The sequence below is a fragment of the Pagrus major genome, chromosome 5 (assembly GCF_040436345.1).
Source record: "Pagrus major chromosome 5, Pma_NU_1.0".
In the NCBI taxonomy this organism is placed as follows: domain Eukaryota; kingdom Metazoa; phylum Chordata; class Actinopteri; order Spariformes; family Sparidae; genus Pagrus; species Pagrus major.
The window spans coordinates 42,130,965-42,153,039 of record NC_133219.1 but is presented as its reverse complement, the minus strand read 5'-3'; the positions used below and the strand labels follow the sequence as shown (position 1 = coordinate 42,153,039).

Sequence of the window (22,075 nt, the reverse complement as noted above, 5' to 3'; positions counted from 1 at the left end):
GAGGTCTGACACATACGAGCACACACACAAACACACTGAAGAGGCTCTTCTTTGTAACCTGATTTCAACTCAAGTTCAAGAGCAGAACACACACACACACACACACACACACACACACACACACACACACACACACACACACACACACACACACACACACTGAGCGTCTGTATGAAAATGAGGCTGATGAATATTCAGTCTGTCTGCAGCGTTCTCACATTATTAAAACACACAAACACATTTTATATTTAAATCACAGATTTATGAACAAACTGTTTGTTTCCGTTTGTTTATAAATGTATTTATTTATGTGTTTATTTAATCATTTCATCTGATCGTTTGTGTCTCTGAACAAACAGAAGATCTGGTGTTAAAGTTCTCATGTTCCGGTTCTGACGGTTCTGTGATGAACCCGAAATCATTCTGAGTCACCACATTCAAACCAAAAACATTATTTTATATTATATTATATTATATTATGTTATGTTATATTGTTATATGTTATATGTTATATTATATTATATTATAATATGTTGTTGTTTATCATAGAAGATATTTTATTGATCATTAATAGTCTGTTTGATTGATTTCGATGCTGTTTCTTCTTCTGTGTTGCAGGTTTGAATTGAACCTGATCATGTAGAATAATAATAATAATAATAAAAATAATAATAATAATAATTGAATAATGTTTCTAACATTTTCTCTGTATTTATTATAATGTTCATGAATCATTTCTCTCTTTTTGATGTCAAACAATAATCAAAGTACATACATGTATATATATATAAGGTATATATATATGTTTATGTTCCTGCGTGTGTAAATGTAATAAAATAGTCAGACCTGAGCAGCAGAGTCCCAACAGCAGCAGCATCTTCATCATCTTCAGGTTCTTCTGGTTCTTCAGTTTAAATCCAAATCATCAGAACCATCCAGCAGCTCCATAAAACATTCAAATATATAAAAATATAAACTCTTGTTCTTCTTTGTTTCGTCTCTGTGAGTAAAAATAAAACCAGAGTGGTGATGAAGAGCTGGTGTCAGAGAGCTGCTGAACCTCCTGAACATCTCATCCAAACTGACCTCACAGTGACGGACAGCGGGGGGCGGGGCCTCACCGGACGGGGCGGGGCCAGAGGAGGCGGTGACATTAACCCTGAGGTCAGGGGGGAGGAGGGGGGAGGAGGAGGGTCACAGCTGAGGTCGAGAGGGAGCGATGGAGCAAAGATGGAGGACGACGAGAGAGATGGTGCAGTGAACTGTTCCCTCAGTCAGTGGATTCATCTTAACATATTATATTATATTATATTATATTATATTATATTATGTTATATTATGTTATATTATATTATATTATATTATATTATATTATATTATATTATGTTATATTATATTATGTTATGTTATGTTATGTTATGTTATGTTTAATCTGCAGCAATGCATCATGGTCTATAAGATCATCATTTGGAGCCTGTCTGTCCTGTGAGAACCTTGTTTCTGCTCTCAGCTCTGTGTTGAGGAGTTTCCAGCTGATCCAGGAAGGTTTTTAAAGACTTTATTCAACTGAAGATCATAAAGAAGCATTTCATCCTTCACTTTAAACACTGACAGAAAAAGTATACTTCAAGTTTAGGGTTAGGTATACTTCTCAGTGTACTAGTTCAATACTTCTTGGGACTAAACCGGCTCTCTTTTTAATTGACAAGAATATTTCTGATGTACTTTTGGTCAGTTTGTACTGCTTATATACTTCTAGCCCATTTTCTAGCTTATGAAAGTTCACTCATTAAACTACTATTTTAATAGTTTTATTCTGTAAGTGAACTTTTCTTTAGGTGAGTCTAAGTTTGCAGGTTTTTAAACTATGAGAGTTTAAAAACCTGCAGCTCCTCCAGTTAGTCAGAAGTGAAGACGCCTCTTAGATGAGACGTGAAATGTCTTCAACAAACTGAAACAAGTCCAGTTGACTACGATACAGAACTTAGAGGTACCAGGACCCGGATGACTGAGAACCTTCATCAACATCTTTTCTTTAAGTGAACTTTAAATCATACTTATAGTTTTATATTTATATTTTTGTACTTTTGTAGCAACCTACTAAGTTACTTCTTCGGCATGATTTTTTGTAGGCCTACTTGAAATATACCTCTAACTGTACTTTAAATAGACTTAAAGTAAACCATAGATACACGACCAGTGAAGTACACATACAAATTCACATTTTCTCAAATATATCTCAAGTGAAAGATTACTTTTACTTTAAAAGCAGTACTTTTCTGTGTACTTGTAAGTGTACTAAATTATAATTTGTAAAGTTTATCCCCACTAAAACCATACTGGTACTTGAGTTTACAAGAAGTGACTAAAGACACTAACAGACGAGTTCAAGCTCAGTTTCAGAGATTTAAAATCAAACTGACCTGGTCTGTCTCAGTCTCAGCTGTTCACCTTATTTTGTCCACCCTCCAAATGTCCAAGATGGCGCCGCGGATAATGGTTCACTCCGGGCAGCAGGTGGCGGGAACGGGCCGGAACTAAACACCGAAGAAGAAGAAGAAGAAGAAGAAGAAGAAGAAGAAGGAGGAGGAGAAGAAGAAGAAGACGAAGAAGAAGAAGAAGAAGAAGGAGAAGAAGAAGAAGAAGAAGAAGAAGAAGAAGAAGAAGAAGAAGAAGAAGAAGAAGAAGAAGAAGAAGAAGAAGAAGAAGAAGATAATATTTTGGCGCGCTGGTGGATGTAAACAAAGATGTTTTATTGTCGACAGGATGATCCGCCTTATGTAAAGATGAAAGTGTTCGGAGGGAAACAACAAGAGGAGACGAACTGAAGGTAAACAAGGCAAACAAGGCTAACCATGCTAACTGCTCTGAGTCCGGCTAACACAGCTAACCATGCTAACCACTTAGCTAACCTGCAGCATCAGAACAAGTTGTAAACAATGAGACGTCACACTTCAACACACTGTGACTATTAGTACCGATCATTATTGATCAATACTGTGATTATTACGTTTGTTCTGCTGGTTATTGTCTCAGTGAGTTACTGACAGACTGAACAGCAGCTGAGTGTCTCCTCAGTGTTGGATCAGAACCTCAGGAACACTGAACAGAACACTCACAGTGTCAGCATGTCGCTGCTGGTTCACTGTCACTCATTCATTTAAACACTTCAGAGATCGTCTCTGCTCCATCACTGCTCTGACCACCAGTGTGACGTCATAGTTCAGTGGGAGTACTGTAGTAGTGTAGTAGTGTAGTTCTGTAGTATCTTGGAACTGTAGTAGTGTAGGTCTGTAGTACTGCAGTACTACAGAACTACAATAATACGGTACTACAGTACTAAAGTACTATGGTACTTTAGTACTGTAGTATCTGTAGTATCTCATCACATCAGTTTGAGTTCTCATGTTCTTGTTAATGTTCTTTTCTGCTGGACAATAAAGCTTTATTTGATTCGGTTCCGTCAGGATCCACGTTCGCCTCCAACCAGCTGCAGCTCCACCTGATCCAGTATTCCTGGTTCTGGTTCTGGTCTGGTCCAGGTTGTGATGGCGGGTCGGGGTCGTGGGCGGGGCCGGAGGATGATGACGTTCAGTGTGGAAGCGGTCGGCATCAACAGAGGAGACAGTTTACCTCCATCCATCCAACAGCCTACACCTCTGTTTCCTGTGAGACACACACACACACACACACACACACACACACACACACACACACACACACACACACACCGTTCAGAAATCTTCATGTTTTTAAGTTTTCTTCAGTATCAAAGTAATCTATTACATCCATGAGTACACAGCAAACAGGAGCTGCTAACAGACTTATGTGTTTAACTGTGTGTGTGTGTGTGTGTGTGTGTGTGTGTGTGGGGTCCAGGTGATGGAGCAGAAGCCCCTCCCCCTGGCAGGTGGCGAGGAGGCGGAGTATCTGTTAGCTCTCAAACAGGAGTTCAGAGGAGCCATGAAGAGTCTGCCCTGCTTCATCCAACCAGCTGCTGCACTCAGAGGTCACACACACACACACACACACACACTCTCTAGATCAGCTGATCTATCATCACTAATCAATGTTCCACTGCTGTTAGTTTTATTGTGAAGGTCTGTGTGTGTTTCCTGTCCAGATGTGGAGAGATACTCTGATAAATATCACAGCAGCGAGCAGACGGATGCACTGACAGAGTGGACGCCAGGTAACAGTGACATCATCATCACCATCATCATCACCATCATCATCATCATTAATAAGTTGTTGTTGTTGTTTCAGATTGGAAGAAATTCCCCAAAGAACTCAGAGTCCACGTAAAGAAAGCTGCCAGAGTCGGTGAGTGCAGGAGAACGAGGGGTGTTCAGTTGGTTGTAATCTGCAGCTTCACCACTAGATGTCACTAAACTGTCCACACTGGACCTGAAAGTCTGAGTGAAGAAATATCAGAGAATTAGAAACAAAACTCCATAGATGGATGGATTTCTGCCTCTGAGCTGCTTCAGTAGATTGATTGATTGATTGATTGATTGATTGATTGATTGATTGATGGTGTATTGATGTCCTGCTCTGTGTCTGTCAGGTGTCTCAGCAGCAGTCAGTCGCTCTGACAGAGTTCAGTCATCTCAGAAGAAGAGCAAAGTCAAAGACAAAGAGGAAGTGCTTCTCAAACTTGAGGTGAGTCCTCTCAGCTGGTCTGGGTTCAGGTCTACCTTCACTTGTTTCCTGTTTCCGTATACGGGAGTCTTTCCACCTTAACTGAAGCTTTCCACCTTAACATGTGTGTCAGACTCTGGAGAAGAAGGAGGAGCAGGGGAGCTCCGGGGAGGAGGAGGAGGAGGAAGAGGGAGAGGAGAAGAAGAAGAAACAGGAGGAAGAGGAGGCTGAGGGAGAGGAGGAGTACGACGAGGAAGAGTTCGAGGAGGTGAGACAGTTTTTATTAAATTAAGACTTTTATGAATGAAGTTTGGTTTGTGTTCACTCTTATCAGCATCAATATTAATGATTAAAGGTGCAGTATGTACAGAACATCATGATCAGAGTGTGAAGAAACAACAGAGCTTCAATTTGTTCAATTTACTGAGTTTTGTTGTGTTTCCTGTCGGTCTGCAGGAGACGGATTACGTCATGTCGTACTTTGATAACGGGGAGGAGTTCGGAGGCGACAGCGACGACAACATGGACGAGGCTATTTACTGAAACACCAGCATTCAACACGCACACGTCCGTTTTATATCAGCCTTCATCACTTCTCACGTGTCGGCGTGCAGAGAAACCGTCCAGCAGCTGTTTGACTTTTTTAACTGTTTTATAGAAACACTCAATGTTTCTGTTGACGTCAGAGACACGACGTCAGAGACACAACGTCAGAGACACGACGTCAGAGACACGACGTCAGAGACACGACGTCAGAGACACAACGTCAGAGACACGACGTCAGAGACACGACGTCATAGACACGAGGTCAGAGACACGACGTCAGAGACACGACGTCAGGCTGCCAATCTGAAATGTTTTATAAGATTTTGTATCAGTGTTTTATCATTGTTGTAGAAAGAAGTGAATTAAATGTTTGTTCTGTTGGATAATAAACTGCAGCTACACGAAGAGTTAATGTCAATATATTGCTTATTACTAGTTACCTTCATTTTAAAGTAATTTATTACATGACAATATTACTGTCTGTGTAGAGTAATGTATCACTTATTACACTACTTTTTAGTTACTTTACAACCGAATGCCCAAATAACCTCTACAGAACAAAGAAACAGTCTGATAAATGATGAGACAGGAATAAATATCTTTAATCGTAGACTCAGTCACATGAACCACAGCAGACCTATAGCTTCTATAATGTACACTTAATGACACTGTGGTTGGTAACGAGGATTGTAACGCGTTACGAGACTGTAGAAATATATTACTGAAATATTATAAGAAACACATTATATCACTCTGTTACTAATATTGACAATTGATCGTAAGTCTGATTTATGGTGGCTCTATGCAGAGCCTACTCTGTAGTGAGCATTGATACATGTGTGCTGCTGTGTTTGTGTTGCTGACGGTGGTGATTGCCGGCTGTATTTTCCCACCACAGCAAACAGCGACCTGTGTCTCTGAGCGGAGCGGACAGGCTGGGCTGCCTTCCAGAGCTACACACTGAGGTTGAACTTGGTTTCAATGAGCTCGTTGACATCCAGTCAGACATCCAGCCTGTCTGCTCTTTCATGCCCAGAGACATTCTGGCAGCAAAGAGCGTCTCCAGAGGAGAAGTATAATCGAGGCCGAGCAGCAGCCGGCCGGTCAGGAGGGACTGCAACAGCTGAAGGAGACAATTGTTTACTGGGGAAAGTTAAACAGTGTAAGTATCATCTTAGATTCAACACATCAACACCTAGATTAGATAACCAGCCTGTCAACGAGCTGTTTGTTAACATTAGTGACTGACTAGCTGCTGGTCACGTTGCGTGGCTAACCTTCAAGCTATTAAGTGAGGACTGACAAAACAACAGATGTGTTAAGACACATGAATCATGTTAGACTGTTGGGACGTTGTAGTCCAATCCAATCCAATCCACTTTATTTATATAGCACGATTTTAACGAACACAAGGTTTTCCAAAGTGCTGCACAACAAGATAAAACACAATAAATAGATAACACAATAGAAGCACAATAAAAAGATGAAGTACACAATAGAAAGATAAAAGTAATAAAATAAAATAAATAAAATGCACTGCCTGCACAAGATAAAAATATGCACATATACACATAAAATCATAAAATCAACACCCTACATGGTGTCAAAAGCACTGACGTTGTAGCCAGAGGACGGCAGCACCGCCTGTATCTGTAGTGATGTTAGTGATGAATGTGACCTGTGAGCAGAGTACAGGGATCTCTGCTGCCAGATACTTGGTTTAAATCGTCACAGTGGTAGAAAACTAAATGTAGGATGAAAGTTGTGTGAGCAGAACTTCTGAAGAAGAAGAAGTCATAAAGAAAACAAAAGTTAACTGCATTCAGAAAAGTCTCAACACTGTCCACGACTGTCTGGGACAAACCTGCTCAGGTGAAGTCCTGCAGACTCTGAATCAGTTTCTTTATTTACACTCAGCCTCTCCTGCTGCTCCTGTGTTTCCATGGCGACGCCCTCTGACCTCCTCCTCCACCACAGCAGCACCATCAGCAGGACGGCAGCGAGCGTCAGGCCGGCGGGAGCCGAGATGATGTAAATCCTGTGGGAGCGCGAGAACTCCGCCCTCCAGCTCACCTCCAGCCGGTTGTCCAGGCTCAGGTGAGACGTGACGCAGGTGTAGTTGTGTTTCCTCTGCAGCTCTTCATCACTGACCATCAGACTCTTCCTCACCTGGTACAGGCCGTTGCCGTTTGGCAGCACCGAGCCGCCGGTCAGCTCGTCCTCGTCCACGGGCGTGCTGTCCCGCAGCAGCGTCAGGTTGATGTGGCGAGGATAGAAGTCTGTGGCCAGACATGTGACCCGAGCCCCGCCCACCACCTGCTTGGTTATGAAGCGGACTCGAGGGCGGACCCGACGCCTCACCAGGTTCTTCTCACGGTCTAACAGGTGATTGAGTGCCCGGGCGCAGAAGGGCAGGTAGATGTTTGAGTAGAGCATCTGGAAGTGCATTCTCTTCACGGCACTCCACTGGATCTCCCAGCCGTCGCCGCCAGCGTAGGTGAAATGCGTCATGTTGTACATCAGGCTGTCTGCGTCCTGCCCGTTGGAGCCGTCCCTGAACATGATGAGTGCCGGCTGTCCGTCCTCCAGAACCTCGCAACCCGTCATTCTCTGCTGGACGTGGACACCTGCTGTGGTCATGTTGAAGCGGTGTTTGACCATCTCCAGCCTCTTCCTCATGCTGGAGAAAATGTCGCGCAGTATGAACACAGCCTCCTGGCCCAGATTAAGCTCCGCCCCCTCCACTCCTTGTCCGCCGACTCGCACCAGCCGGTCAATCTTTGAGTCAAAGTAACCCACCTGAACGTCGTCCAGCATCAGGACCGCTGAGAACTCTGGGAACGGGGTCGTCCCTGAGATGTAGGTGGCAAACGCCCACAGAGAGTGTCGTCCTGAACCTGAGAGGAGCAAAGCATTCTGGGTAAAACGGAAACATCATCATAATGGTGTTGACATAATAACTGAGGCTCGAGCAGCCTGAACTCACTGAGGGAGACGTCATGTGACCAGAGAGGAGAAGTAGAGGACATTTGTCAAAGTATTTTCAGTTCAAGGTGCCAAAAATTCTTAGAAAACTTTAGGAAATCATTGATAATCTGAATCAGAATCAATCAAAGAATCAATAATCACAATAATTGATTTTCACGATGTTTCAGTTTGTGTTAAACACCCTGAAGGACACAAACACACATTTACAGCTGGTTTGTTACCTGAACTCATCACCTGGTGGACGAACAGAGACACAAACATCAGCTGGACGACAAACATATCGATCTGATGATCTGATCTTCAGGAAGCTGTATTGATCCTGGTCACTCTGTTTCTCTCCGTCTCTCTGCTTTCACTTTCTGTGTTTAAAGAACCGGAACTGTCTCAGCCAGTCACAGTCCAGCTGCCTGCTGTCTGCAGGGCCCAGTGTCTCAGAACCTGTAATCTGGATCAGAGTAATCCTCCTGTTCTCAGTCATGGATCACGGTGATCCTGCTGACTTTACCTGAGTATTTCCAAACACTGGCAGGGTGGATCACCTGATCCCGACCGGGCCGGATCCGGATTTCCAAATCTCAAGTCTCCGCCTCCGGGATCTGAAACATGGCGGCTGCTTCACACAGAAGCTGAGCGCGACTTTCAGGTCAACAGTGTGAGTTTACTGTCTAATGTGTAGCGGCGCCAACCAGCGTATCATGTGAGCGACTATCTGAACTGTCACCTGATTAAAACCAGGCCGAAGCTAACGGGAGCTAACAGGAGCTAACGGGAGCTAACAGGAGCTAACGGGAGCTAACAGGAGCTAACGGGAGCTAACAGGAGCTAACGGGAGCTAACAGGAGCTAACGGGAGCTAACAGGAGCTAACGGGAGCTAACGGGAGCTAACAGGAGCTAACGGGAGCTAACGGGAGCTAACAGGAGCTAACGGGAGCTAACAGGAGCTAACAGGAGCTAACGGGAGCTAACAGGAGCTAACAGGAGCTAACGGGAGCTAACAGGAGCTAACGGGAGCTAACGGGAGCTAACAGGAGCTAACAGGAGCTAACGGGAGCTAACGGGAGCTAACAGGAGCTAACGGGAGCTAACGGGAGCTAACAGGAGCTAACAGGAGCTAACGGGAGCTAACGGGAGCTAACAGGAGCTAACAGGAGCTAACAGGAGCTAACGGGAGCTAACGGGAGCTAACAGGAGCTAACCGGCTCCATTGACTTGTGTGTTAAGCAGCTAGCGGGCTAGCGTTAGCGTGACGTCATTGACATGTGCACAGACCTGCTGCAGTACTCAGAAAACACAACGCTGCACAGTATGAGTATTAACTACACAGTGTGAGTATTAACTACACGGTGTGAGTATTAACTATTAACTACACGGTGTGAGTATTAACTACACGGTATGAGTATTAACTACACGGTGTGAGTATTAACTACACGGTGTGAGTATTAACTACACAGTATGAGTATTAACTACACAGTGTGAGTATTAACTACACGGTGTGAGTATTAACTACACGGTGTGAGTATTAACTACACAGTGTGAGTATTAACTACACAGTGTGAGTATTAACTATTAACTACACAGTGTGAGTATTAACTACACAGTATGAGTATTAACTACACGGTGTGAGTATTAACTACACGGTGTGAGTATTAACTACACAGTGTGAGTATTAACTACACAGTGTGAGTATTAACTATTAACTACACAGTGTGAGTATTAACTACACAGTGTGAGTATTAACTACACGGTGTGAGTATTAACTACACGGTGTGAGTATTAACTACACAGTATGAGTATTAACTACACAGTGTGAGTATTAACTACACAGTGTGAGTATTAACTACACAGTGTGAGTATTAACTACACGGTGTGAGTATTAACTACACGGTGTGAGTATTAACTACACAGTGTGAGTATTAACTACACGGTGTGAGTATTAACTACACGGTGTGAGTATTAACTACACGGTGTGAGTATTAACTACACGGTGTGAGTATTAACTACACAGTGTGAGTATTAACTACACAGTGTGAGTATTAACTACACGGTTGGTTCAGAAGTGTCAGAATGCTACAGTAGTGCTGGTGATGACGTCATGTTTTTGGGATTGTGGACTAAGACACTCACACACCTTCTGCTTTCAGAGCCACTCAGCTGCAACAGGGCGAGTGCTGGAAATCCCTGGAAATGCTTTAATTGTATTGATACATTTAAGGTTTTCAAGTAATTGGAGTTTGAATAAAGTGCTTGAAACTGCTCAAATTGTAATAGCATTACTTTCATGGTATATACCTTGGTCAGTGACACAATTAGAAACATGTTTTCATCCTAATTTCTCTCCCGTATATAGAAGGCTCTCACTTAACATAATTATGGTCATTTATAAAAGGATCTGATTTGATGAAGTAAAATAATCAGTGTGTACACAAACACTTACTGAAATACATTGCTGCATGTTTTAAAATCACATTCAAGCTATATCCAAACATTTTAAAAGTGCATTATTAGAGACGGAGACGGAAGAGGCATGCTGGTGATGAGGATGCCTACGAAAAGCTCCTCAAAATGGAGACCGAGAGGGCGGTCAAACAAATTGAACTGGCCAACGAACAAATAAAGCTGATGCTGCTTCAGCAAAGAAAAAACAGAATTGAAAATAAAGCTACTGGAGAAACAGCTCACTTCTGACCTCTGAGATGGGTTCGGTCCTGTTTTAGTTAGTGGCCACATTATTTGAAATGTCTTTGTTTAATTGGAATTTAACTTTGTTTGGATCCTGCACTCCTGTTGTCTTTCTCTGATGTTTTGGTACATGCAAGTTACAATGTTCGGTGAACTAGAATTTGAGAAATAGGTCTGTAATTGTTACTTTTATTTACAGCAGTTTCAGAAAGTGTGGTCAAAAATATTTTACTATGCTTTAAATTTCTTACAATTACTTTAATTATTTGTTAAAAGTACAACACTAACACTTTAGATTAAGTGTAATGAACATCTTGAGTAACAATATCTAGGAGAAGTGGAGCTGAGACTTTGTCAATCCAAGTCAAATCCACCTCTGAGCTGCGATTCAAGTGATCCTGAAATTTTGGTATCAAGTTGATCCAGATATCTGCCTTGCGTTTTGAAATACCCAAATCCAGCCTTTTATCTGGATTCAAGGGAGGATTGGATTACCAGAGCTGAATCCTGATCTTCAGGATCAGGATTCTCTGGATCTGTGTTGAAATACACAGTTTTCAGATCAGATCTAGATTTAATCCAATCCGACCAGGATAATCCTGTCAGATCACTTCTGAAATACCTGGTCCAGGTAGATCACAGGACAAAGACGAGCAGAGCCTCAGGTGTTTTTTATTTTACAGTCTCTGTTCTGAATGGACTCATGTTGTTGTTAACTTTTTATAATGGTGCAATAAGTGAAACCTCAGAATAAAAATACTCACAAATAAATACATTTAAATTTGCTAAATTATGTTTAAATAAAAGCCTCGACAGGGTCCAGGACCCGATACTGAAGAGCAGCTGGCTGAGTACCGCTGTGTTTGAGTTCTCCTGGAGAACCCCAGGAAGTGAGCCTGATGGTTGAACTGAGCAGAAGTTCATATCGTCCAGCCGTCTGACGGTCTGCTGTGAGACTTCAGCACTCATGTCAGAACCGATGGAGAACCTTTTAGGGCGGTGACTGGAAGGAACAACCTGACTGATCCGAACCTTAGAGTTTTGTTGTTGTCCTTTTTTGTAAGCACCCTGGAGTCAGACCACCTGAGGTCAAAGGTCGATGATCCACTCTGTATGAATCTGAGTAGGCTACGTTCAAAGCCTCCGTTGTAGAGGCAGCTGTTAGGAGCTGTGGTCAGGAGGTTATTCAAGATTCAAGAAGGTTTATTGTCATTCCAGCACAGTACACAGTACACGATGCAATGAAATAACGTTTCCCAAGAAGCTTCAGTGCAAACAAACAACAACAACATAGAACAACAACAATACCACATGCTGCATATAACTGCTAGTGTAGTGCAAAAATACTAGTAAAGTGACTGTATGATTATTATTATTATTATTTACATAAAGTGCAATAGTTCATCAGACTAATACAAAACAGTGACGCAGGACAGCAAACAACAGGGTAACAGAGGTGATCAGATCAGCCCCTGAGCGTTGAGGAGTCGTATGGCCTGGGGGAAGAAGCTGTTTTGTAGTCTGGTAGTGACAAACCGTATGCTACAGTGCCTTCTGCCAGATGGAAGGGGGGAGGAAAGTCTATGTGAGGGGTGGGTGGGGTCCTCCACAATGCTGGTTGCCTTACGGATGCAGCGTGTGGTGTAAATGTCTGAGATGAAGGGGAGAGTGACTCCGATGACCTTTTCAGCCGTCCTCACCACTCGCTGCAGGTTCTTGCGGTCCAGTTGGGTGCAGTTTCTGAACCAGGCGGTGATGCAGCTACCCAGGAGGCTCTCTATAGTCCCTGTGTAGAAAGTGGTCAGAATGGGGGGTAGGAGGTGGGCTCTCCTCAGCCTTCTCAGGAAGTGGAGATGCTGCCGGGCTTTCTTCTCGGTGGAGCCGGTGTTTAGGGACCAGGTTATGTTCTCTGCCAGGTGGACACCAAGGAATTTGGTGTTCTTCACGATCTCCACCGGGGAGCCGTGGATGTCCAGTGGCTCGTGGTCTCTCTGTGTTCTCCGGAGGTCAACAACCATCTCTTTGGTTTTGTCTATGTTCAGGGACAGGTTGTTGACTTTGCACCAGGTTATCAGTTGTTCCACCTCCTCTCTGTATGATGACGCATCATTCTTGTCGATGAGACCCACCATGGTCGTATTGTCGGCGAACTTGATGATGTGGTTCGAGTTGTGTAGTGCTGTGCAGTCGTGGGTCAGGAGTGTGAACAGCAGTGGACTGAGCACACAGCCTTGAGGTGCCCCTGTACTCAGTGTGGTGGTGCTGGAGGTGTTATTCCCCATCCGGACTGTCTGGGGTCTCCCCGTCAGAAAGTCCAGGACCCAGTTGCAGAGGGATGTGTTCAGGCCCAGCAAGCTCAGCTTCCTAGTCAGGTGCTGGGGGATGATTGTGTTGAATGCTGAACTGAAGTCTGTGAACAGCATTCTGATGTAAGTGTCCTTTTTATCCAGATGGGTGAGTGCTAGGTGGAGGGTGGTGGTGATGGCGTCATCGGTGGAGCAGTTAGCTCGATACGCAAACTGCAGGGGGTCTAGGGTGGGAAGCAAAAGGTTCTTTATGTGCCTCAGGATCAGCCTCTCAAAGCACTTCATGATGGTAGGGGTGAGTGCGATGGGGCGGTGGTCGTTGAGGCAGGACACAGGTGACTTTTTGGGCACATGGACAATGGTGGTGGTTTTAAAGCACGATGGGACGGTGGCACTGCTCAGGGAGATGTTGAAGATGTCCGTGAGAACATCTGCCAGTTGGTCTGCACATCCTTTGAGCACACTCCCATCCTTTATTGTTACCTGTCGTGGCGGAAACCTAAGACCCTACTGGTGGACACCTGCATTCAGGGAAGCCGTCAAACTAAAGCAGGAGGCCTTTCAGGCTCAGTTGGTCCAGTGAACTCCTGAAGCTGCAGACAGATACAGAGAGTCCGAAAGGGCTGCAGCTTCAGAACCCAACTAACACGTCTTCTGTGGAGGTCTGAAGACTCGAGGGAAGTCTTCATCACATCGTTTGCAGAAGTCTCTGAGGTATTCAAGAAGCTTGTCGGGCGACAGGTGAGCTGCAATCATTGAGGTATCACACTGATCTGCCTCCCTGGGCAAGTTCAGTCCAGAGTGTTGGAAACGAGATTGTTGAACCTCAGATTCAGGAGGAACAATGTGGATTCAGTTCTGGTCGTGGAACAATGGACCAGCTCTTTACTAGTTATGGGACTTTGAGCATCCAGTCTTCATGTGTTTTGTGGACTTGGCGCCGTGTCCCTCTGGGAGTCCTGTCGGGGATACTGAGGCCGATGCTACGAGGTTTCCGATACTTATAAAACCAAAGTGAGAACTGTGTTTCAGGTGGTGTTGGACTCCTCCAGGGTTGTCTCTGGTCTCCCATCCTGTCGTGACATTCATGGACAGGATCTGAAGGCTCAGCTGTGATGAGGAGAGGGCTCGGTTTGGCAGCCTCAGAATTGTGTCTCTGCTTTCTGCAGATGACGTGGTTCTGCTGGCTTCATCAGTCCGTGATGTCCAGCAGTAACTGGGCTGTTTACAGGGATTAGAGTCAGCACCTCCAAGTCTGTGGCCATGGTCCTCTGCTGGAGGACGGTGGACTGCTGTCTCCAGTGTTTGTACCAGACTGTTGAGGTTCAGAGGGTTCTGTTTGTCCTCTGAACAGAATCTGATATTAATGTACATTTTATTATTAGTTTATTGTTACTGATTCATTATTTACAGACATCATGGACGTTTTAGACAGAACTTTCTGACTGATGAGGCCTCGTATCAACTCAGGAACATATTTTAGCTCCTCTTCTGTTCAGACTGTCAGAATAAATGAGTCATCGTGTTGTTAGAAGCTCTTCTGCCTGCAGGGGGCGCTTGTGACGCTTCACTCAGTCTCAAAGGGTTACAAACTGTTTAAAGTTTCATCACTCAGAGAACAATCTGCTTCACGGTAACTCCACGTCTTCATGTCAGACCATGTTTATTTACAGGAACTGTTGGACGTCCAGAAATAAACTCAGATCGTCTGTCCGTCCATCTGTCCGTCCATCTGTCTCAGTTTGTCTCAGCGTTTTCCTGGAAATCTCACTCTGAGCTGATCTGAGGTCGGCTCTCTGCTGACAGCTTCCATCACACCTCTATCTTTACACTTTATTTTGGAAACACATTTCCTGTTCTGAGCCGTCTTTCTGCATGTTTGATCCATGGACTCACTGATTATCTGCTCTGCTGGGATCAGCTGGTGGCTGGGTTAGGCTTATTGACAGATATCATCATAGTGACGTCATTTCTAACGATCAGTCTGCATCATCATTTTCATTTTCACTGATAAAAACTCACATTTGTTGGAGTTTTGCTCCATCAGAACATTTGTGGGTTAGGACGTCATCGTGGTGCTGGTGGTTTGTTTCTGTCGTCTGCATGTCGTTGATGTTATTTGGATTAATAATGCAGCCTCAGTCAAAACCAGTCTGTTCTCAGGCCGTCGTGACCTTTACCTCCTGTCTCCCTGCTGCGTTTGGTTGACTGTGAGCTAGCGTTAGCATTAGCATTAGCATTCTGGTTCTAAATGTGGAAGCAGAAGAAGAAATGTGAGTGTTGGCGCTGACTCAGATCACTCTCTGAGCGAATGACCGCCAGGCCTCCACCAATCACATGCAGCCCCAGCTCCACTGCTGACCAATGAGAGTGAAGACAGGCTGCTGGTCACGCAGGACAACAGAAGTGTGTGTTTGTGTGAGTGTGAGTGTGTGTGAGGTATGTAGGCCAACAGTAACATGATGATGAGTTTCTGTCTTCAGGGTCACACTGTTTATACAATAATCATTAAATATACATTTATCTATAAATATACACACAGTACACAGTATATACTGTATATGCAGTAGTATATACTGTATATACAGTACACACAGTACACAATATATACTGCATATACAGTATATACTGTGTACTGTGTGTACCTGTGTTGAGTACCTGTGTTGCTGTAACGAGGTCAGACAGACGTCTCTGCTGTGAGCAGCTGCAGTTGTAAACAGGGTCAGATTACACTGCTGACACACACACACACACACACACACTTGACCCTGATTCAAACTTCTTGTTGAAAAAAAAGGAAACGTCTTCACTTTTAGAAACTTTCTTCAAACGTTCGCTCTTTAAAAACATCTTTATTTTATTCATACAGCCCAGAATCACAATCACATCACCTTCAACACACTCAGTGTACACACTCAGTACACACTCAGTGTACACACTCAGTACACACTCAGTGTGAACCAGCTCGACTCACCTGTAAAACTTTACAATAAACTGAGAAGAGATTTAAAACATCATCACAATGTGAAATCTGTGGGCCGAGGGGGAACCAGTGGGCGGGGCCAGCTGTGCATATTCAATGAGCTGTATAACCAGGAAGTAAACAGGAAACCAGAACTTTTTGGCGCATGTGCTAGTTCAGCAACTCTCATTAGTTTGTGTGGATGCAATGTTTACATGTTATCTGGTTCTTGTGTTTGAATCTATGACGTGAACACAAACTGACACTGATTCAAACTGTTGAGTTCAGTGAATTTCTATTACAACTGATGCTAAAGCAGCTATGCTAACTGATGCTAAAGAAGCTACGCTAACTGATGCTAAAGCAGCTACGCTAACTGATGCTAAAGCAGCTACATTAACTGATGCTAAAGCAGCTACATTAACTGATGCTAAAGCAGCTACGCTAACTGATGCTAGAGCAGCTACGCTACCTGATGCTAAAGCAGCTATGCTAACTGATGCTAGAGCAGCTATGCTAACTGATGCTAAAATAGCTACGTTAACTGATGCTAAAGCAGCTACGCTAACTGATGCTAGAGCAGCTACGCTAACTGATGCTAAAGCAGCTATGCTAACTGATGCTAGAGCAGCTACGCTAACTGATGCTAAAATAGCTACGTTAACTGATGCTAAAGCAGCTATGCTAACTGATGCTAAAGCAGCTATGCTAACTGATGCTAGAGCAGCTACGCTAACTGATGCTAAAATAGCTACGTTAACTGATGCTAAAGCAGCTATGCTAACTGATGCTAGAGCAGCTACCCTAACATCTGGAGGAGCTGCCATGTTGTTTTCAAACAAAGGACTCTGATTGGTCCTTGAGGCCTGGTGAGATGGTGATGATGTCATGAAACAAACTGACAAGATTTAAAGTTGAACTGATTTATTGTTTGAATATAAAAATAAACTTCTGCTCTTATTTACAAAATATGTACAACTAGAACTTCCTGAAACTAGTCGTAAAAAAACAAAAACGTTTAACGACAAATATAAAAAACACTTTTAACAATGTGACAAAACTGCTGAGTCATCGTCATGAAGCTGTTACAGTCCTGAGGTGTCTGACCGGGTCGTGGAGCTGCAGGTTCGAGGGGTCGGACCCGTGATGGCGGTGGAACCGTGCGGTCGTCCTCAGAAGACCTGAACGACCTTAGGAGGGTTAACGGCGTCCTGATCCACCTGAAAACAACAGAAGAAGAGGTTACAGAGAACTTTCTCTTCTTCTGATGATGAGGAGGAGAAATCTTGAGATCTGAACCAGGTCCGAGTCTCTGCTGGTCTCACCTCGCTGTAGGCGGGGGGAGGGGGGTAGTACAGTTCAGGTGCTCTCATGAAGAGCCCCTCCTCCTCCTCGTCTTCCTCGCCGCCGTCGTAGTCGTGGAGGAGGGGGGTGCGGGGGCCGTCCACCCTCAGGTCTCTGTGGATGTTGCTGTAGCTGGGCGGGGCCGAAGGGAAGGAGGACCAGCTGCTCAGGGACCCGGTCTGGCTCATCAGGGACTCGGCCTGGCTGCTCATGCTGCTGGTCCGGCTGCCGACGCCGCTGAACGGGATCGTCCCGATGACCAGCGGCAGCTCCAGCTCCAGCTTCTTACTGCCCGGGATGTGCAGCGAGATCTGAGGGAGGAGGGGGCGGAGCTTAATGTCTCACCTGGTTCAGTTTACATTTACATTACATTTACATTTACATTAACATTCAGCAGACGCTTTTGTCCAAAGCAACTTACAATAAGAACATTTGTCACAAGACAGAAACAACATTTCACCGTCGATAAAGTAGAAAAAATAGAAACAGTTTTCAAGCCTCATCTGAGCAAAGTAGCTGCTATTTATCAAGATACCTTCAGTACAGAAGTGCTGTGATGTAAGTGCTACGGGTCAGAACATACAAGTGGTTTTTTTTTTAATTTTGGGGTGGGGGGGGGTCATGCTCTGCGGGGTCCAGGTGAAGTCTGAACAAGTGAGTCTTGAGTCTTCTGCAGAAGATGGCGAGTGACTCTGCTGTCCTGATATCATCTCATCAGAGAATGTCTCACACACTTTCATCGACTGCTACAGGACCAGATCCAGGACCTGAGTCAGACCAGGGCCAGGGCGGGACCAGGTCTGCCCGTCCCAGGTGGATCTGGTTTCTTACTGAACTATGCTGATGTCATCAGACTCACCCTGAGGGCGTAGTCCACCTTGATGATGTCACAGCCGAGCAGCGACGGCTTCAGTTTGGGGACTCTGATGGTCTTCCCTTGCCACATGTCGCACATCCCGGAGATGATGTGGTTCCCTCTGACCGCCAGCAGTTTCTGATGCAGCTCCTGAACAAAGTAAAGAACCTGTTAGAACCGTTCTGGACCGTTAATGGACAGGAAGTGATCCTCGTGTCTGTGCGTCACCTTGATGCGTCCATCTGCGACGTATGAGTTTTTGGCGATGATGGCGGCCTTCGGCACGACGATCCGTGAGCAGGTGTTCTCAAACTTGGCGTTGATGTGGATCTCTTCTCCCTCGCAGAAACCCTTCCTGTCGATCTGAGCGCTGATGGACACCTGGCCGTCAGGTATGAACATACAGGTGACCTTCTTCTGAGCGGACGCTGCAGCCGGAGCCTAATTGGACGACACAGTCTGTTAGACTTCATACCTTCAGCTCCGTCTACGTCACCTGACACAGACCGACAGGTCATCACTGTGTGTACAGAGACTCTGCCCTCAGTTTTGACTGACAGGACTCGGCTGTTTCCTGCAGCTGTGGGTTCTGTTAAGAACAACAGTGGAACCTTCATGTATAATTTATGACGTTGTGTTGTTGTGACTGTGGACTGAAACTCTGTCAGGAAACGCTGAGTCAGCAGGAAGTTTAACGTCATAGAAACCTGAAGTGATGATTGATTAACGAGCCGTTATGCTCCTTTAACGTGTGGACGTGTTCGTACCAGCAGGTCGGGTCGGTTGACGTCCAGCGGCTCCTCGACCTCAAACTCCCTCTCACACTGCAAAGCATGCTGGGACGGCCTGTCCAGCACCGCCCTCACGTAGTAACGGACGTAACCGAACTTTCCTTTGTAGGACGACACCAGACGGCTGAAACCAGAGCAGAGAGCGCGTCAGATCAATAATCAATGGCTGCGATCAGTGATCAGATCCACTGTGATCAGGCAGAGTCTCACCCGGCTGCCGGCAGCTCGAAGCCGAACTGGAAGCTGTAAGTTTTATCAGCCTGCAGCAGGAAGCAGCCGTCATAGTCTGAGGGCAGAGAGGCTCGTGAGCAAGGCAGCAGCACTGACAACACACTCGTTAAAGGTGCATTATGTAAGAACTGAGCGCCTGAGGGGGCAGCACATGAACAAGGTAACCGCTAACTGCTGCTAACTGTAGCTGCCGTTAGCTCAGTTAGCCGTGCAGCTAGCAGTCCAGACTGGGAGTTCAGACATCGGGGGGGCTGTCGATGAGCTTGAGACCAGGTCAGGGCTAACTGGTTAGCATGCTAACTGGTTAGCATGCTAACTTGAGGAGAGTTATAACAGATGTCATCAGGTCAGAACTTTGTTCTGTTCACAACTTTAATTCTTAATGTTTCTAACTAAAAGTCTTACATATTGCACCTTTAATACACAAACATGTTGAAAACTTCACATTTTAACAAAGTTTAAAGTCTCAGCTGAGTGTTTGGCAGATACATGATTTATATTATAACACATCATATTATATTATATTATATTATAGAACTAAACGTGAGAATCACATTATTTCACTGAACTCAATAAAAACAGTCGATTCTACAAACGTCTCCAATCAAACTGACTTGAACCTGATTTCTCTGCTTCACCGATTCTTTTATTGAAATTAACATTAAAGTCCAAATATTAAAACTTAGTTTGTTCTGAACATATTTCTGTTATTATGATCAAACTTTGTGTCTGAACTCATCTCAGTAAGCCCTCCACCTCCTCCTCCTTCTCCTCCTCCTCCTCCTCCTCCTCCTCTTCCACCTCCTCCTCCTCTTCCTCCTCCTCCTCCTCTTCCACTTCCTCCTTCTCCTCCTCCATCTCCTCCTGCTCTTCCTCCTCCTCTTCCACCTCCTCTTGCTCCTCCTCCTCTTCCACCTCCTCTTCCACCACCTCCTCCTCCTTCTCCTCCTCCGCCACCTCCTCCTCCTCCTCTTCCACCTCCACCATCACCTCCTCTTCCACCTCTACCATCACCTCCTCTTCCACCTCAACCTCCTCCTCCTCTTCCACCTCCACCATCACCTCCTCTTCCACCTCCTCCTCCACTTCCACCTCTACCATCACCTCCTCTTCCACCACCTCCTCACCTTTGGTGAGCACCTCCTCCAGCCTCAGCTCCTCCTCATACTTCATGTACTCCACCTCCTGGCTGCGGGTCTTGCGGTTCTTCCCGCCGCGGTGGTCCACGCGGGCGCAGCCGGCGGCGGTGACCCTGAGGCCGGTGACCCTGCAGGGCTGAGCCGCCTCCAGCTGCACGGAGCCGCACAGCTTCTCCCCGCTGCTGTAGAAGAGCCGGCCGGGGTCCGAGAAGAGCAGCTGGAAGAGCCGCAGCTTGTTGACCGGAGCCAGAACCATGACGGACTGACAGGAAGTCACCTACAAAATAAAACTGTTTAAATGCGACGGAAATAAAATAAAAGATATAAAAAGTATTGAGTTATAATTAATGACTAAATCAAGTCTGACGCAGTAAATTACACATTAATCATATATAACGCTGTTGTGGTCGCTCGGCCTGTGTTTGTGTGTCACTTAACGGTCCAGGCCCTTTTATACCGCCTCCGGCTCTCCGGTGTCCCGTTACCGCTCACCGAGCAGCACGTGCTCACTGTGTGGACACACCGAGCGGCAGCAGGACGGAGCTCCGTGATTGGTCACCACGGACCGCTGGGCCGAATGCAGCCAATGAGAATGCAGCGAGGACGCGTGGACAGCTCATGTCTCGGGGGGGGGGCGGGGCCTGTGGCTGCAGCAGTAGAGTCATCAGAGTGAGAATAGAAACAGACTGAGAACGACTGACCTCTGAGTGTTTATATGTTTATATATGTGTTATATATGTGTTTATAATGTTTATATATGTGTTTATATGTTTATATATGTGTTTATATATGTGTTTATATGTTTATATATGTGTTTATATGTTTATATATGTGTTTATATATGTGTGTATATGTTTATATATGTGTTTATATATGTGTTTATATGTTTATATATGTGTTTATATATGTGTTTATATATGTGTTTATAATGTTTATATATGTGTTTATATATGTGTTTATATGTTTATATATGTGTTTATATATGTGTTTATATGTTTATATATGTGTTTATATATGTGTTTATATGTTTATATATGTGTTTATAATGTTTATATATGTGTTTATATGTTTATATATGTGTTTATATGTTTATTTATGTGTTTATATGTTTATATATGTGTTTATAATGTTTATATATGTGTTTATATGTTTATATATGTGTTTATATGTTTATAATGTTTATATATGTGTTTATATGTTTATATATGTGTTTATATATGTGTTTATATGTTTATATATGTGTTTATATATGTGTTTATATGTTTATATATGTGTTTATATGTGTTTATATGTTTATATATGTGTTTATATATGTGTTTATATGTTTATATATGTGTTTATATATGTGTTTATATGTTTATATATGTGTTTATGTTTATATATGTGTTTATATGTTTATATATGTGTGTATATGTTTATATATGTGTTTATATATGTGTTTATAATGTTTATATATGTGTTTATATGTTTATATATGTGTTTATACATGTGTTTATATGTTTATATATGTGTTTATATGTATATATATGTGTTTATATGTTTATATATGTGTTTATATGTTTATATATGTGTTTATATATGTGTTTATATG

The 22,075-nt window shown here is 44.0% G+C and overlaps 3 protein-coding genes and 1 long non-coding RNA gene across 4 annotated transcripts; 2 read left to right on the top strand and 2 right to left on the bottom strand.

The window, feature by feature from the left end:
- Positions 1-2,631: 2,631 nt before the first annotated feature.
- Positions 2,632-5,594, top strand: polr3glb (RNA polymerase III subunit GL b). The gene is made up of 8 exons (XM_073466843.1): positions 2,632-2,830; positions 3,468-3,668; positions 3,880-4,009; positions 4,124-4,192; positions 4,267-4,323; positions 4,568-4,662; positions 4,775-4,909; positions 5,098-5,594. Exons 2-8 carry the CDS (start codon positions 3,549-3,551, stop codon positions 5,182-5,184), a joined length of 693 nt encoding a protein of 230 aa, XP_073322944.1. The 5' UTR covers positions 2,632-2,830; positions 3,468-3,548; the 3' UTR covers positions 5,185-5,594.
- Positions 5,595-6,540: 946 nt separating this feature from the next.
- LOC140996421 (hereditary hemochromatosis protein homolog) lies at positions 6,541-8,847 on the bottom strand. Its single transcript, XM_073466827.1, has 2 exons — positions 8,397-8,847; positions 6,541-8,084 (listed from the first exon to the last, which is right to left on the bottom strand). Exons 1-2 carry the CDS (start codon positions 8,452-8,454, stop codon positions 7,021-7,023), a joined length of 1,122 nt encoding a protein of 373 aa, XP_073322928.1. The 5' UTR covers positions 8,455-8,847; the 3' UTR covers positions 6,541-7,020.
- Positions 8,848-8,870: 23 nt separating this feature from the next.
- Positions 8,871-10,952, top strand: LOC140996441 (uncharacterized). Its single transcript, XR_012178806.1, has 2 exons — positions 8,871-9,501; positions 10,318-10,952. It is a non-coding gene; the product is annotated as an uncharacterized lncRNA (long non-coding RNA).
- Positions 10,953-17,030: 6,078 nt separating this feature from the next.
- On the bottom strand, positions 17,031-20,915 carry LOC140996417 (thioredoxin-interacting protein-like). The gene is made up of 7 exons (XM_073466820.1): positions 20,473-20,915; positions 19,325-19,400; positions 19,091-19,238; positions 18,552-18,764; positions 18,327-18,473; positions 17,449-17,778; positions 17,031-17,343 (listed from the first exon to the last, which is right to left on the bottom strand). The coding sequence occupies exons 1-7, from the start codon at positions 20,738-20,740 to the stop codon at positions 17,296-17,298; spliced, it is 1,230 nt and encodes a 409-aa protein (XP_073322921.1). The 5' UTR covers positions 20,741-20,915; the 3' UTR covers positions 17,031-17,295.
- Between the last annotated feature and the right edge of the window lie 1,160 nt (positions 20,916-22,075).